Source organism: Scleropages formosus, chromosome 19 (assembly GCF_900964775.1).
Source record: "Scleropages formosus chromosome 19, fSclFor1.1, whole genome shotgun sequence".
NCBI lineage: Eukaryota > Metazoa > Chordata > Actinopteri > Osteoglossiformes > Osteoglossidae > Scleropages > Scleropages formosus.
In genome coordinates, this window is record NC_041824.1 from 1,178,948 (window position 1) to 1,195,575 (window position 16,628).

At 44.2% G+C, this 16,628-nt stretch overlaps 2 protein-coding genes across 8 annotated transcripts in view; both read left to right on the top strand.

Annotated features, from left to right (window-relative positions):
- Positions 1-11,150, top strand: part of LOC108927730 (traf2 and NCK-interacting protein kinase-like) — a 51,630-nt gene extending 40,480 nt beyond the window's left edge. For 5 of the 6 annotated variants that reach the window (XM_018741201.2, XM_018741202.2, XM_018741200.2 and 2 more), the window contains 6 exons: positions 904-1,038; positions 1,231-1,331; positions 2,356-2,505; positions 3,051-3,210; positions 5,005-5,144; positions 5,391-5,885. In XM_018741201.2, coding sequence (XP_018596717.1) covers positions 904-1,038; positions 1,231-1,331; positions 2,356-2,505; positions 3,051-3,210; positions 5,005-5,144; positions 5,391-5,504 — 800 coding nt within the window. In that variant the 3' untranslated portion in view covers positions 5,505-5,885. Of the gene's footprint in view, positions 1-903; positions 1,039-1,230; positions 1,332-2,355; positions 2,506-3,050; positions 3,211-5,004; positions 5,145-5,390; positions 5,886-6,519 lie in introns of those variants that run through there. The other variant, XM_018741205.2, reaches the window with a different exon arrangement.
- Positions 11,151-11,189: 39 nt separating this feature from the next.
- On the top strand, positions 11,190-16,247 carry LOC108927767 (eukaryotic translation initiation factor 5A-1-like). Of its 2 annotated transcripts, none has more exons than XM_018741302.2 (5): positions 11,190-11,211; positions 12,714-12,906; positions 13,429-13,533; positions 14,779-14,910; positions 15,164-16,247. In XM_018741302.2, exons 2-5 carry the CDS (start codon positions 12,739-12,741, stop codon positions 15,227-15,229), a joined length of 471 nt encoding a protein of 156 aa, XP_018596818.1. In that variant the 5' UTR covers positions 11,190-11,211; positions 12,714-12,738; the 3' UTR covers positions 15,230-16,247. The 2 variants fall into 2 exon arrangements, with proteins under 2 accessions (XP_018596818.1, XP_018596817.1); XM_018741301.2 differs by lacking the exon at positions 11,190-11,211 and adding an exon at positions 11,218-11,383.
- Positions 16,248-16,628: the final 381 nt, after the last annotated feature.

Here is a 16,628-nt window from a genome sequence, read left to right on the forward strand (position 1 = left end):
AATAGTAAAAGATAACATGTCAGACCCTGTTACTTTTTCCATTTCTTTGTCCATTGTTCCTGGATCCAAGTTTTTTCCTTCCACCAGGTTTTTTACATTTATTCATTAAGACTCACTTTCTCCAAAGCGATGTACACCTCATAAAAAATACAATGTGTTCATTACATTAGCAGAAATACATGCATATGTGTGATTCTTAATTACACTTTTTCTTTCCACCATATGAATCAATGTACATCATACAAGATGCTGCATAAAACTATCCGAAAGCTGTTTCTGAATGGCAGCACAGCCATAAATTCCAGCTTTGTGAAGCTTTTGCTGAAACTGGGTCACACAGATGCTGATTTGACGCAGTGGTAATTTTTGAGGCCATACTTTTGTGGCATTTGGCAACTATCCTGTGAAGTGCCCATCCATCTTTGTCAGCAGGTCTCGACTTGTGAACACTGAGCCAATGCAGTTTATCTATGTTTGCTGTATGCTGTCGTCATTTTAGAACAGCACCCTCCCTACAGAATAAATGGTTTTTACAGTTTTTGTGACCATCTGCAATTCAGCCACCAACTGTTTGCATCTTCATAACTGTTAACTGGTGGACTGTGCTTTAAAAGGTCGCATACTGAAGTGCTGATAGTCAGACCTCTTTTATAACTGACACATACTACTAATCACCAGTGGACCTAATATGGCTCACCTTTGCTTTTTAATAGTGATTTAGTTACTTCAAAATTAAGCTCCTTTTTTATGTGCTGCTGTTATTAATTTGTCCACTTGCTGTACTTTAAACTAGGAAAATGAATCGATAGAATTTAAAAGGGAAACCTGGCCTTGTCACTCTTTCCGCCCCCCCCCCCCAATCTCATTGTAGTGGTGTTTTCATATATATTACTTCTCTTGCAGGCAAGAAGAACAAGCTGAGGGTGTACTACCTCTCTTGGCTTCGGAACAGAATACTGCACAATGACCCGGAAGTGGAAAAACGTCAGGGCTGGGTCACTGTGGGGGAGCTGGAGGGCTGTGTGCACTACAAAGTCGGTAGGTTAGCCAGAGGAATAGAGCTGATGTATTTCAAATTAACTTATTTTACCAGTGATATTACTCGGCTACTGGTGTTTTTACACATGTAATATGATGGATCACTCAACATTAGTGGTTGCCTATCTAATCAGAAATTGTAACACATTGTTTGCGATCTCTGAAAAAATTGTGCTCTCTGCTGGTTTCCAGTGAAATATGAGAGGATCAAGTTCTTGGTGATTGCCTTGAAGAACTCTGTGGAGATTTATGCGTGGGCTCCAAAACCGTACCATAAATTCATGGCTTTCAAGGTGAGAGACAAACTTTCTGTGAAAATACTATTTAAAATTACTTAAATATAGCTACTTGAGGATTTCAACATTTTATTTTAATTTTTGAGAATGTGCATCACAGTATTTATTTCATTTAGATTACACTTGGTGGTTTTTATTTTGATGTATGGTTAAACTTTACCATCAGGAAAGTACACGTACTTATTTATACCTGCAAACACAGTTGGGAGCGGGGGTCTATTTGTAACTCAGAACTGTTCATTAGTCCATCCCCTACGCCACAATCAATAATACAGCTTAATCCCTCATTTTATTTTCTATTAAAGATATGATAAGGCTATAATCAATCAAAAAAGTTCTAAGATTTTAATATATATTAGATTCTCAACAACTCATACCATCCAGGGTCTCTTCCTGTTGTGGAAGTACGTGGTGTGAGACAAGGAACTCTGGGAAACACCAGATTGTTTTTGTTTGTTTTATCTTATATTAACACGAAGCAGCATTAAATTCTACTTTAAAATGAGTGGGGAGGGGGAAGCTGCACAATGTTCAACATCACCTGTTCACTGTGTTGTTTTGCTTTACATGTGAGACAATGCCATTATTTCACAATGTACTTCTGCACTTCAGGTGCAGGAGGAGGGGGAAAAAAAAAAAACAGTAAAGTAAGGAGAAAGCTGAACATGTTAAATTGTTTCACCTTAAAATCCTAAATGAATTTAACTTGCTGTCAGGAAGCGACGGATTCATCAGATAAACACGTTTGGCAGCATTTGGTCACTTTCCATTTTGCTACCAAATAAAGTATAACACATAACCTGTTTCCTGGGGGAAAGGTGGGGGAAAAAAAAATTGGATATAGCTGTAATAAATAAAAATATGAATGAGTCCATCTGGAAAATCCACAAGATGACTGCCTGCCTAATACTTAATGGAATTTGGTCCTCTCCTGTTGCTAGAGACTTCATGCTACGTGTTATGGGTGTGGCTTGCGATGTAAAGGCTTGAGTTGCTCATTATATCTGTTTGTTCTTTCAAGTCTTTCACAGATCTCCAACATAAGCCTCTGCTGGTGGACTTGACCGTGGAAGAAGGTCAAAGGTTAAAGGTTATCTATGGGTCCAGTGTCGGGTTTCACGTGATTGATGTGGATTCTGGGAATCCCTATGATATCTACATCCCGTCCCATGTAAGTGAGAGAGCGCACGTCTGTCTACCGTGATATGGTCCTGTCTTTGTATTGAAGCAGTCATGTGAAGGTAACTGTTCCCTCGGCGATGGACAGTGCGGCCACATTGCTCCCAACAGGGGTACCTACGTTAGAGGGGTTAAATATACAAAAAGGCAGTTTTTGAAGGTTCAACTCTTTGGTGACAAAGAACATTGGGGACACGTGTCGCCTAGATTTTTTTTTTTTCCCCCAGTCAACCTTTCACCAACCTAAACATTTGAAGGAAAAAGGGGAAAAAAAACAAAACAAAAACAAAATTAAACAAAGCTCCCAAAGAGCACGGGTTTCCTGTACTGTGGACCTGCAGGGACGGAGTCCGCTTTGGGCCGCAGTACAAAAGCTGGGAGATGATATTGTTGCAGCAGTTTCTCACTGGGACGATACGACCGGCAAACGAAGACAAGGTGAAGAGAAAGGGAAGGAGGGTGGGCACCACCTGGTGATGACTGTTGTCCGCTGCAGTTCTCCCTGAGGCTCACCTGCTAATGTTGCCTCCCCACCAGATTCAGAGCAGTATCACCCCACACGCCATTGTGGTGCTCCCCAAGACGGACGGCATGGAGATGCTTCTGTGTTATGAAGATGAGGGGGTCTATGTGAACACGTACGGCAGAATCACGAAAGACGTGGTGCTGCAGTGGGGAGAGATGCCCTCCTCTGTTGGTAGGTCCTGATGCGGCGATCCTCTCTCTCCCTTTTCCTGCAGACGTCTCAGCCCCCCCACCCACCCTCCGGGGTAGGTAAACGAACACACCCCGAAGTGTCACGTGTTCATCTCCCTCCTTCGCACCAGTGCCGCTTCACATGCCTGCTTTCATGACCTCACACAGACGTGTGCACGCGCTCACACATGATGCACACGTTCACACACAAAAGCATCCATGGAACTACCCATGCCTGGTCATTTGGTCAGAGCTGACATTGGTTGGACAAATCTCACACCCCCACCTCTTCAACCATAACTCCACCACCAAGACCCCAACATCTCTGATGTACCTTACTCCCCCAGACCCCACCAGGTTGCAGCAGAGAGGAATATGTTTACTAAATCGCTTTGATTTTGTGTTTGTTCTGCTTTTTTTTATCAAAATCATCATTTGTTCCACAGATACCTGTGTAGTTGTCCTGTCAACTTTTGTGTCTGTCTTCATCGGTCTTGTGTTTGTCTGCCATAGCAGAAGCTATGTGACAGTATATCTGAGCTCCTAGTGCAGACTTCAAGTGGATAAATATTCAGATAAATTAAACTTGCCAACCTTAACCGGAGGTGAGGTCAATGACGATTGGATTCATTAGTGGTCATAGCTGAAAGGCTTGCTTTGGTGCAGAGGTTTTTTTTTTTTTTTTTTTTTTTTTTTTTTTGGTCATTGGTTCATTCCTGTCACTTGGCAGCTGAGGTCCTGCTGTCTGTTCACCCAAAGTCTTCATATTCACACACCTCTCATCCCACAGTGGCACACTGCTTTAGTTGCAGAGCTACTTCCTGGATTTGCTCATTTTCATGCTGTTGGGAGATGAGCCCATTAAGCAGTGGGAATAAAGACTAGATGTGTGACAAAGACTTTCTAGAGAAGCACAGAATTCCACACTAGCCTTCAGGAAATGCAGTTGGTTTCATGATTGTTTCTCATTATTTCAATATAAATGGTGGGTTGAACTTTTTGTTTGTTCAAAATGTTCTTTGTTTCTGTGTGTTTTTGTGGTATGTTTGCATTATGACGTTGTCTTATTTTGCTGTACTTTTATTTTCTCCAAGAAGTTTGTTTGTGTTCCTGTCTTGGTGAAATGTCACTTTCAGCCACTCACTTTTGTTTGTCGCAACCTGCTAGGGTGCAGTGAGGTCAGCAGATGGTCAGATCAGCCCCTGTAATGCTCTCCCAAGGAGATCTACAGGTGGAAAACAAACCTAAAATACCAGTACATCAACCTCTGCCGTGTTACTGTCTCTGCATCTTGAGAAACTGAGCGCACACTCCCGCTACATGCTGGCTGCTTAGTGCAAAACACCACACTGAGACATGGCTCTTTCTGCTCAGGATACCCTTATCACTTGAAGGTTTTTTTTTTTTTAAATAAATAAACCACTCGCAGTGATAGTAGTGATATTTGAAGGAAGTCTTCATTGCTGTTCCTCTCCCTTCTAAAGACCCAATGGGAAAGGATTGGAAACCCTCCAACTCCAGCTCGACCCACCTTGCGAGTCCGGCCCAAGTGGGTGCTGCGGGTCTGGCCTGGGTGGGGGTGCCGCTGGACGTGTAGAAACTGCTGCAATAATTGCCTCCTGGTACTCGGCTGTCTGGGCCAGGCTGGGCCTCGGGTGCTCTGCAGGACGTCCAACGTCGTCGAGGGAAGGGGACTGCCGAATGTGCGTGTTCGCCCGTGTGCGTGTGTGTGCCCCTCACATACAAAAACTCAGCACTCTTCCACCCTCCCCTCCCCCTGGCTTGTCTCCCACAGCCTACATCCACTCCAGCCAGATCATGGGCTGGGGAGAGAAGGCCATTGAGATCCGTTCCGTGGAGACGGGACACCTCGACGGAGTTTTCATGCACAAGCGAGCTCAGCGACTAAAGTTCCTGTCTGAGAGGAACGACAAGGTACTGGGCCCTCTACCCCTACTGTGTACCTGCGAAAAAAATATGAGAATCAACTGTTCAAGGCAGAACGCTGAAATTATATTAACTGTCACTTTTAGTTGAGCAACTTAAAATCCAACCATTACATCAACATCAATAAAAGCTTAGTAATACTGACATCTCTATGTTCTTTCATTGGTCAGGTTCTGCAAAATCCTTTAAAACTATAATTTAAAATGTGCTCTTTTTTATTTCATGTTCACCAAGCCCTCGTCCTATGCAGGCATGCTGTGTTCCTCCTTCCTAGAACCAGGACATGAGGCAGGAAATGGAATGGATGTGATGCCAGTCTGTCATAGGACTTGTGTCATGTCTCATTAGCTTGAAACAACATTTATCAGTATATGGCCGCTTTGTTTTCTTTTTCATCTATACAATCTGTGAAACCACCATAATAGAGACATACATTGATGTATTCACTGGGTAGGTTTGGTAGAAGTCTTGGATATAGCTATAATGGGAAAAACAATGCTGCAAGACTTTTAATTATTTTATTAACTTTGAGACATTAAAATTTAAAGTAACTAAATAATGTTATTGGGTGGCCGTGGATAGCGCCACCTCACAGAGCCTGGGCTATTCTGGTATAGGTTCAAATTCTGCTCAGTCTGTGTGGAGTTTGCATGTTCTCACTGTGTCTGTGGGTTATCTCTGGGTGCTCGGGTTTCCTCTCACAGTCCAAAGAGATGCTTTTCCTGTGAATTGGCGATGCTAAATTGCCCATAGTGTGTGCATCTATAGCTTCTCTGCAATAGACTGGTGCCCTGTCCAGGGTATAGCCCTCTTAGCCTAGTCCACAATGTGTCTGGGATAGGCTCTGGACCACTGTGACAAGGACAAATGGTTAATGGGGAAAAAAAAAGATTGACAGTTAATATTAATATATAAATAAAATATAATTTGTATTTAATTTGTATAGAAAAATGTAATCTAATTACTATATTTAATGTCAATGCTGTCATGTATTCCATAAATATTTGCAGCATTTGTCATTTTGGTATTTGTATCACCAAACACCAATTCTAAACACAGGAAGAAGGTTGAATGATGTAAGCACCATACTTGTGCTCTGTTTAGAATCTAATTCTATTATCAGGATGAGGAAACACAGATGATGTTCTCTTGGCAACAGACCAACTTTTTACTGCAGGCAATTGAATAAAATATAATTAGAAAAATTTTTCCACATTTATTTTTATTTCCAAAAATTCATAACTTGCGTGTTCTCAATATGAAGATCCAGACTACCCTGCTTAAAGCTACAGCAAAAGGTCCCTCTCAAGTTGGAGAAAACTGTAAATGTCACTGACCTTCCCACAATGCTGTGTCCCTGCAGGTCTTCTTTGCCTCAGTTCGATCAGGAGGCAGCAGTCAAGTCTTCTTCATGACCTTGAACAGAAACTCAATGATGAACTGGTAACTCACCCCGCAGTCCTGCTTGCGCGGAGTCTGCGCTCTCTGCATACATTAGCGTGTACGGTTCATGTCAACACTGACTGTGAGAAACATGAATAAAACTGAATCACAGCAAGGGCAACAGGACTGGAGGACATCAAGGAACAGACCTTGGTTCACAGCAGCCTAAATGAGCTGGGGAAGGGAAGGAGCAAAACATAACCCTACCACAGCGCCCCTGTCTGGCATCTTGCTGCCATGGTGGTATATTCCTGCCATGCACGTAGACAAAAAACAGCCTTGAGTGGAGTATGGTGATAAATATGATCACTCCCCCAGTCCAGTACCTGTCCTGCTCTTTCCTCTTCTCACTGCCTCCTCCTAGGGTCCAGCCAGCAGTAGCCATTCAGGTCAGCTGTGGACCTGGACTTTATATGGCCTCTCACGTAGGAGGCCTCTACTTCTCTCACTTTAGAGTTATTTTTCTGTCTTTATTTGACATCTTGCTAGTTGTTCATACTGTCTTTTTTCATATTGCTGTGTGAAACAATCCGCACATCATGCCTTGTCACCCGCTGAGTAGAGAAGGAGGTGTCTGCAGCACCGCAAACGGTGATTGTGGTCATGTGCACAATGTGGTAACTGCAAAGCCAGTAGACTGTGGGACTTTACATACATAGTTTGTAAAACCTGCTTGTATAGATGTCTGTGTGTGTGTGTGGTTTTTTTTTTTTTTTTTTTTTTTTTTTTTTTTAATTATTATTATTATTATAATAATAACCCTTCTCCCGTGTAACTGCGTATTACCTTCTGGGTTTATTTGTTCAGCCTCTCTGCAAATCCCCTTTCAGTGATCATGCAGTAAAACATTGTGTTTTCATGAGGATATGCAGCAAGTACTGAACGACTCCCCCCGCAGCAGTTGTGAAACCAGTACCTTTTCATCACTCTGCATCGATCCGGTTTTCTTGGGGGACTGGAAGGGTGGGATTTGTTTTTTTTTTTTTTTTTTTTTTTTTTTTTTTTTTTTGCATCGTGTTACACCAGCGTGACTGAGTTGCAGATAATCTATAGACTGAAGATGGAAATGTTCCTCCCTTTTGAGTCAGTGCTCAGGTGGGGGTCCCAACTGACACTTGCAGTTGTCCCTGTTCTCCTTGTCTTACCCCTCGTGATTTGTTTTCTTTGGGACTGTGAGTGTGTGTTTTCTCCATCTCAGCACGACAATACATGGAAACCGTGACCACTCCTTTGTGATTTGAAAACAGCTGCTAGCATGGGCAGCTTGTGGGGTTTTATTAGCCTGTACTGTAAATCAAAACGTAAGAAATGCATCTTAAAAATCTGTGTTGCGCTTCCTGTTATTAACCTACCTCGTTTGTTTACGGAGTCATTTTTTTTTATGTTTACATGTCCATATATCACTTTACTGATCCTGTGTTCACAGAGTGTTGTACATGCTGTAGAAAAACATTTAGGTCAGTTTGCAGGGAGAAAGAGCAGATGGCAACATGAGTGCTTCTGAAAAAATGATTTATTACAGAAAAGTTTAAATCCCTAACAGAATATGTTTTGATGTTTGGAAATGCATTGCATATAGTACAGTCCATCAGCTAAAGTAACTTTGATGTATGCAATTGTATGCATGCATAGTAAAATATACTGTACTATTGCGTACATTTTAAAATACATTCTGCAGTGTGTTCTCACAACTGCTTATACGGAAGTGGCAATAATTTCACTTGTAATGTATGTTTTGTTTATATTTTTATGTAACTGCATTTTGATGCATAATTTCAAAAGCAAGCGATTAACATGTGAATGAGTATGGATCAAGACTTGAACTGAAACTGCAAGTTGCTGACAGATTTGACATTCATGAACTGATGACTAGTTCGTTTGTGAATTTTCATTGATCGTGGAAAGTCTGCTGATTTAGGTTTTGATCCTTGTTCTTAAGCCACTACTGAAAAAAATTACTTTAGCTAGGGATGATACCAATGATGAAATTGCTATGTAAATATCTTATTAGTCAAATTTTTATTTTGAAACTCAAGTATTTTCACTGTTAATTTCAGGGGGAATTTAGTTTTTGAACATGTTTTTCTTTGAGTTTTATTAGAATGTTATAAGAACATCAGATCATGAAATGAGTGCAGCGAGTTTTATATGTGAAGCGTGTTAACTGTACTTTCACCCACTATGTCAATATGAACATATTCATAACATTCCACTGATGCCGTGGCAGTGTAGCTTTGTTTTGAGCACAAAGACAACTTTCCTCACCGTGTTTTACAGTTTTCATTATGAAATTTTAGATGACCACAGCACAGTTGCCAACAGGACAGAATGTTCAGGAGTTATGTTTTAAACTTCAGAGATATTTTGTAAAGATCAGCTAAATGTAATTAATTGTCCAGCTGTGGTGACATTATTTCTTTACCCATCTACATTTCGTTGTAGTTTTGGTGTTTACTTGCAAAATCAGTAGCATTGGGTAATGGAGGTTAAAACTGACACATTAACTTCAGTTTGATTTTTTTTTTTTTTATTTCATTACGGTGCAATTCCCTACAGTACACATTTCACTGAGATGTAACATTTAACCAAGTGATGAAAATTAAGAAGGAAATTCCTTGCATTAACAATGTATTTGGAGACATTGACAGAAAACATATCTTTCCGAGACTATTGCAGCATTGGCATCACTGAATTTATAGATGGGCATAGAGTAAAAGATGCCTAATTATCCATATGAGCTTTTTCTGCATTGGCAAACGATGAGAGGCAATGCGAATCTCTTTGTGCTGCAAAAATTTGCTTTTTGAGGATAATGCCTGGATTTAATGACATCTCCTGAGGCTGTTTGTCTTTCAATAGTGGTTGATGTTGAGTCTAACTCCCATAATTTACCAGTTTGTAATTTAAATAATTTGATTGCAGTCCAACTAGTTTTGATCAAGGTTATTGATTCATTTACAAAGGGATTCTGTCTTTTCACTTTCCAGGATATATGGTGAAATAGGCATAAGAATGTCAAGATGTCTAAAGTTTGTGCTTTGTGATTGAATCCATTTCCTATGCCAAACTTTTAAAGTAAGCCTTCTGTTACCTGCTTTTTTTTTTTTGAAAGGGGGGGGGGTTGTAAGTTTTATGGGCTTTTTTTCTCCTGGGTGTCTTGTAAGGTTTGCACAATACAAATATTTATATTTGACGAAAGATTAAATGATTAATTAGGATATTATGGGGAAGGTGGAGACACTACTAGTGACTCAAAACCTAAAACAGTTTAGCAATAAAATGTACTGCTAATTTAGATTTTTCTTTTTTAAATGCATACATTCATGATCATGTGTCATTCTCTAGTGAACATATTGCTTGATCTGGCAGAGAAATTGAGTTATTTTCTACTCGTGTGTGTGTGTGTGTGTGTGTGTGTGTGAGAGTGAGTGTGTGTGTGAGAGTGAGTGAGAGAGAGAGAGTGTGACAAGATTTGTGTGTGTGCAGGCTGGGGAGAGGGGGGTTTAAACAGTAGCCAGCGTCCTTCCTGCCAGTCTGCTCCGTTTTCACTTCCCAACTACTGTCACAAATGTGTTCTCAAACAATGTGCATTAGACTTGTCCTGTTTTTTAATGACATAGATTAATAAACACGCAAATAAACAAATGCCACTAGTGGCATCCTGTAGAATTTGTCTCTGTGGTCTTTTGCTTTGTCGCTTATTAAAGAGAGCAGAGTGAGCGACAGCACATGTTCCGCACTACCAGGCTCTGCTGCTGCTACAGCTGGGACATATGTTACCATAGTAAACACGTAACCGCCGTACCTATATGATGTGCCGCGAGGAAAGCTGCTTTTGAAATAGACCACAGCAACGAGTAAGTGCGTGTACCGTGTAGAAAAGGAACAGAGCAGTTCTGATGGTCCAAGGTTCTGAAGGTGTGACCCACAGGAGCAGAACTCGTCACGTGTGCTTCCCCCCCCCCCCTAGAAATGACTCCGGAATGACATGATCGTTACCGTTACTGTTGTGTCCTCAGTTCGTGGCTGTCACGGATAAAATTTTAACTGAAACGTACCGAGAATTCATTCATTCATAATTGTTGTGACGGTGCATGGACATAGTACCTAGAGCTGATGCACGAAAAATATTCCTTCCGTCACACCTGATGCTGAAATCACGCAAACTGCCAGAAGCGTGTGTGTGTGTGTGTGTGTGTGTGGTATAATTATTAGGGTTAGGGTTAGCTAGGCTAGCCTAACCTAGTAGTAGTGGAAATGAAGAGGCGGCAGCAGCGCCGCAGTCTTTCGCTCGAAACACCCCAGTGCGGAACTCCAATCTCTCAAATCTCATGGTTCGGCACATGATGGGGTCTGAGCTCCAGTTTCCTGTAACTAATACCAGGTAAACAGGGTAAGTCGTCTGGGACTCAAGACACAAGGAGTCCAACTGTTGCTCGGCTTTCTGAGTTCATTGCCGCGTTCGCCTCCCGCATCGCACCGGAAACGGAAAAGGCTCCTGACCCCGAAACGGCAGTGATGTCTGGGAAATGGCGCGGAGCCCCGCCTCCTTCCAGATTGCCGCAGTAAAATTGCGCGCGCCTGCGCAGTCGCGTTCTTTTTTTGTTGGAAGGTAAGGGTGCGCATGGCGCGTGCTTCTCTCTGCAGGAGAAAATAATTAAGTTTTCAGTCATTTTATGCGCGAGCTGCTGTCACGGAGTCGCATTTTCTTGCGTTCGAGGACCGTGGAATCGAGACGAAGAGTATATAAAAAAAAGTTGTGCTGACTGTGCGACAGCGAGGCGGTAGGGTGTGGGTTCGTGTTTTTAATTCCTTTGCTTACGGTCCGCTCGGCGTGAGGCCTCCCGCGCGACTGCCCGAACTGAGCCCACGCACGGGCCGCTTCGTTCGCCCAAACTCGCCAATAAAAACTTTGTAGTGTTTGTATTAGCGCGCGAGCTTGTGTGGTGTCAGCTTTTTCGGTGAAACCTCGTCAGAGAAGAAGCGGTGAGTGCGCGGCGCACGCGGGCTTTTGGCCCCCAGCTTCCGAAGCGCGAGCTGCTGGGAGGGAGCGCTGCGACACGACACACGAACGAAACACGAGGCACGCGACGGTCCGGGAAGCTCCGCTCGGCCGAGCGACGCCGACGGGGACCCGGCAGCTTAGATCGCTCGACCGCCGGCGGGGAATTGTCGCTCAGTCAGTGTCTGCGGGGTGGGACATTTCGGCAAAAAAAAAAAAAAAGTTGTCACGCATTTTGAGGCGGACTGGTGCGTGCGTGCGTGCGTGCGCGCGAGCGAGCGCGTGCGTTTTCAAAGCGCCTCGGAAAGTGACTCGCCGCTCGGGCGCGCGCTCGCTTGCTTGCTCGCTCGCGGCCCAGTGGCCCGTTTGGTTCTCTGGCCTATAAGTATAACCCTTTGTGTTCGTTCGCTTTTCGGCCCAGGGCCGGGCAGGCGCGTCTCGTGGGAGTGCGCGCGGGCCGTACTTGTGTCTCGTCCCACTTCGCCACCAACTTCTCCAGCACCTCGTGCTCCTCCGTCGCCGCCTGGCCGCTCCGCGCGGCCTGCCGGGAGCCCTCGAGTACCATGATGCTGCAGGTTCGCGGTCGCTTCCGCTTCCCGCACGGGGTGCGAGCCAAACAGGGACACGTGGACAGGGCGTGGGGTGGCGTGAGGAGGAGGAGGGGGGGGGAGCGGCGGCGCGTCGCTCGGAAATGTGCCCGGTCCGGTCCGGTCCGGTCCTCGCGGCCATGCGATGGGGGGCCCTCCATACTTTTACTTTATCCCAGCCGTAAACATAATTGGTAGTTGCCCGTCTTTCGCTGCAGACTTTATTTTATTTATTTCTTTAGCGAAAAATGCCACCGGACATTTTAAAGATACTGGGTGGTTGCTAAGATGCAGACTTTGAAGCCCTTAAGTTTCACTCTTCGGTAAAGCGGAGGAACGAAGTAGCTGGACGAAAGGTGACGCGGCCCCTCCTGTCGGCTTCCTGTGGGGCGGGAAGGTGTCGCGGCGGCACGTGGGCCGGTCTTTCAGGGCCTCCGTTTTGTGGGGTGGGCGGGGTGTAAAACCATTTAAACCTTTGTCTGGTCTTTGGCGCACTAACGCACCGACTCTGGCGATGCCTTGCAGCTCCCTTTAGATCGGACCCCCCACCATGGCAGACCCAGATATTGATTTCACCAGCGGCGATGCCGGGGCCTCTGCCACCTTCCCCATGCAGTGCAGCGCGCTGCGTAAAAATGGCTACGTGGTCCTGAAGGGGCGCCCCTGCAAGATTGTCGAGATGTCCACCTCCAAGACCGGCAAGCACGGCCACGCCAAGGTACCCGTCGCGTGGGTTCGGGACCGGACTGGGACTGTCGGAGCGCAGCTGAGAGTTGTGCTCCAGCTGCACTTTTGGGACTGGGGTGTTCCTCCTGGTGGCCGGAGCAGAAGCTCTACTTTTTTCTAATGCTTGGGAGGTTGTTTGTGGTAGACAATGTTCATACTTTAACACTTTATACAAATAAGATGGTGTAAAAGAAACTTGTTATACGGCATTCGTTCTGAGGCGCTCAGGTGAGGGAGGCTGCGACGTGTACAGCGTCTTGTTCTGCGCAAAGGGGTTCTGTTCAAGTTTATCATTCTTCTATATAGCTTGTGCACAGTGGAAGGAAATGTCATTTCTCTGGAGACCATGGTGCCACACAGAACAGGAGTACAGGACAATAAATGCTCTGTTCACACAAAATGAAAGTTCTTGGGGGGGGGGTGGAGATGTTACCAGCTTTTTTTCATTATTTGAGGTGTCAGTACAGGTCTGTTTGCTAAAATGATTATGAATTTGTGGAATATCTCCCCACAGGTTCACCTGGTTGGCATTGACATTTTCACTGGCAAGAAGTATGAGGATATCTGTCCCTCAACCCACAACATGGATGTCCCCAACATCAAAAGATGTGACTTCCAGGTGACTGGCACCATTCATTTCCACACTGTGTTTGTCATACGCACGGGCAACAGGTACCATGGGTGCTTAGGAGGACTTAGGTTCAAATCCTGTCTTCTGCTGCATTGCTCTTAAGGAAGGTGATAGAGTAGAAGCATTGCAGTCTGTAAATGAATAAATTGTGTTGAGTATTTTATTTGCACGAACCTCACATTGCAGGTCAGTTTGGAGAAGTGAAGCTAAATGGAAGAGTAAATTGTAAGGCCACAAGGCAAATGTCAGTGAGCTTGCAGGGAAACAGCGGCGCAAACCTTTGTTTTTCTGTAAAGCTTCACCTTACTGATTTCAGCTGGTGTGCAAGTTGCCTTACTTTCGTTGAGGAAGCCTGTGTCAGTGCTGCTCCATTGGTGACCTTCTGAAATGTGTCCAGCTGATGCTTTTTGCACAGTGCCGATAGCTGTACGTTAAATGTACATCCTGTTTGTCAGAGAGGGTAAGGGAATTGCTGAGATGCCCTTGATTGCCTCCCCACATGGAAAACAGTTTCTACTTGTGTCTCAGACGTATTCAGTAAGTGGTCATTTTGCAGCATGGAGTTGCCTTTGGCTCCTGGAGGCTCCGCTCACGAAGCGAAAACCTACTAAATATGTAGCACTGCGACAATGAAGATGACGCCATGCAGGGGACCTGAACAGATATTTGTACAACTTCCAGACAGGCGGTTACTATCTTTCTTTAGAAGAACACGTTGTCTGACTTGCTGCGTATTTCATGTTTAACTGCACAGGGCTCAGCGCACCACTAACTCTGACAGGGCTTTCTGGAGAGTGCCACTTAACATGTCCACTCTGATTTAGTTAAAACCATTTCAGTAATTCTCATTCCATCTACATGTTTTTCTGATACCTGAAGAGGTCCGAGAGCAGCAGCATCACCAGCGCTCTGTGTCCTGGTGGCAGTGAACCATCAGTAGGCACCGTTAGCCTTGGTCCCCTTTCTGTCCTCGGGTCGGCCGCCTTGACTCTGGGTGCAGAACGTATTCCGATGGGTCCCATGATGGATACTTGAAGAGTTTAGGGAGAAATATTAGAGCTGTGTGGTGTATTTGGTGATGTGTACAAATATAATTCCTTTGAAGACAAAAAGGAACAGAACCATGCTGGACTTTGACACACTGAACTAAATGACGCGTCACAGACCCAATGATACGAATTGATCTGAACTGAGACTTTGGGGCAACATGTGGTTTTCTCATCCTCCCTGCAGCTAATTGGCATCACTGATGGGTTCCTTTCCCTGCTGATGGACAACGGTGATGTCCGTGAGGACCTGCGGATTCCCGAGGGTGATCTGGGGAAGGAGATCGAGGCCAAGTATGAAGCTGGAGAGGAGATACTGGTGAGTACGAACTTCCCCGGACTTGTTGGTTTTGTGTGGTGTCTCTTTCTCCCCCCCCCCATTTTGATAGTTCATCCTTCATTACTGTTAGCATGTGCAGTTGCCCATTTTTTTTGCTGCAGTGATGAATATGAGGTGACGTGACTTCCTGTCGTTCACTCACCTTCAGGCCTCTTGCTCCCACTTCAAGCGGCCACACCCATGTTTTATCCCTTAACCCATTCCCGTCTGTGTGTGTCTGCCTGCCGTACAGGTCTCCGTGCTCTCGGCCATGGGGGAGGAGTGTGCAGTTGCAATCAAGGCCATGACGAGCAAATAGGAAGAGAAGAGACTGGCTGTTCGGGCTGAGACCTTATACCACAAATCTTACATTTTGGTTCTAATTATCACCAAAGCTATGGCCTTCACAAACAACCTCAAGTTGTTTCTGTTTTTTTTTTTTTTTTTTTTTTTTTTGGTTTTATTTTTCCCCTCCTCCAAAACCGTACCGGACTTCTTATACCTTATCTCTTAGGCCGATTGGCATTCTGCCTAATCACTGAGGTTTTGAGTTTTAAAGCTATGACTGCATTCCTTTTTAATTTTTTCTTCAAGATGTCAGTCCTGCCACCTACATTCCTCAATGTTAAAGTTAATGGGATCCAATTTTGTACAATTACTTTTTTCTATCACTTAGATGGTTTGTTTGAGCATTTATGCCTTTCTAGGTGGTGGTTGGGGGAGGGATGCATTTGAGTTATTGGACTAATGGGGAGGGGAATGTTTAAACTGACACTGAACTTTTTATTTGTATTCCTGTCTTTGGAGGTAGATGCACTGTTCCCAGCCTTGTGGGTGTCTACCGTACCAGTAGGGTTTCCACACCCAGTATTCCTCAATCCCACACGACCCTCTTGGAAAGCTGGGATACCAGGAGTTGGTACTTTGGGTAGTTTACCAAAACATTTCCCACTTAAAAGCAAAACAAACTTCAGTGATTTTTTTTTTTTTTTTCTCCTCTCAAATGCCAGTCTTTTTTTTTTTTTCTTTTTTTTTCTTTTTTTAATAAGAAAGCCACGAATGGCTTGAATGGCCAACGATCAATTACCTCTGTAGCTGACAGCATGTCCCGCAGCTGTCCCTGGCAAACTTAATAAGCGTCAAAGCCTGCACGCATCTCGACTAGGGAGGCTCTTCCGAATGTTCAGCTGACGCCTTAATGACGTGCTTTGGAGGGACCCAACTGGCAGGAGGAAGGGGGTGTTAACAGTTGAAACTTTTTTTTGGTTCCCCCACTCGAGGCCTTTTGTCACCAGACTGGAGATAGCAAAAACAAATAAAAGTGTAAAAAAAAAAAAAAAAAAAAAACTCATATTTCCAGTTGATCATTTCTTTTATTGTATTTAACATGCATTGATATTAAAAAATGAGTGAATCTCTCTGTGGTACACCTGTTTTTGAATATTGATTGGTTGTGGCCTTTCTCTCATCTTTCCCTAGTATGTGCCTCTTGGTCTCTTTGTCCGTTTTATGGGCGTAATTTCATAAGAACTGACTTTCCGAGTGAACATCTTTCTGGGGTTGGTGTTTCGGTGTCCTGTTTCTGACAGATTCCATCCAGCAGCTGCGGTTGAGGTGTGTGTTTGCGTTTTCCTGTCTTTGTTCTAGTGACACCATGTTGAGTGTGGTGTTCGGTCACCCAGTGCGGTTACCCTCCTGAGGTGCACAGCCCTCCTTTG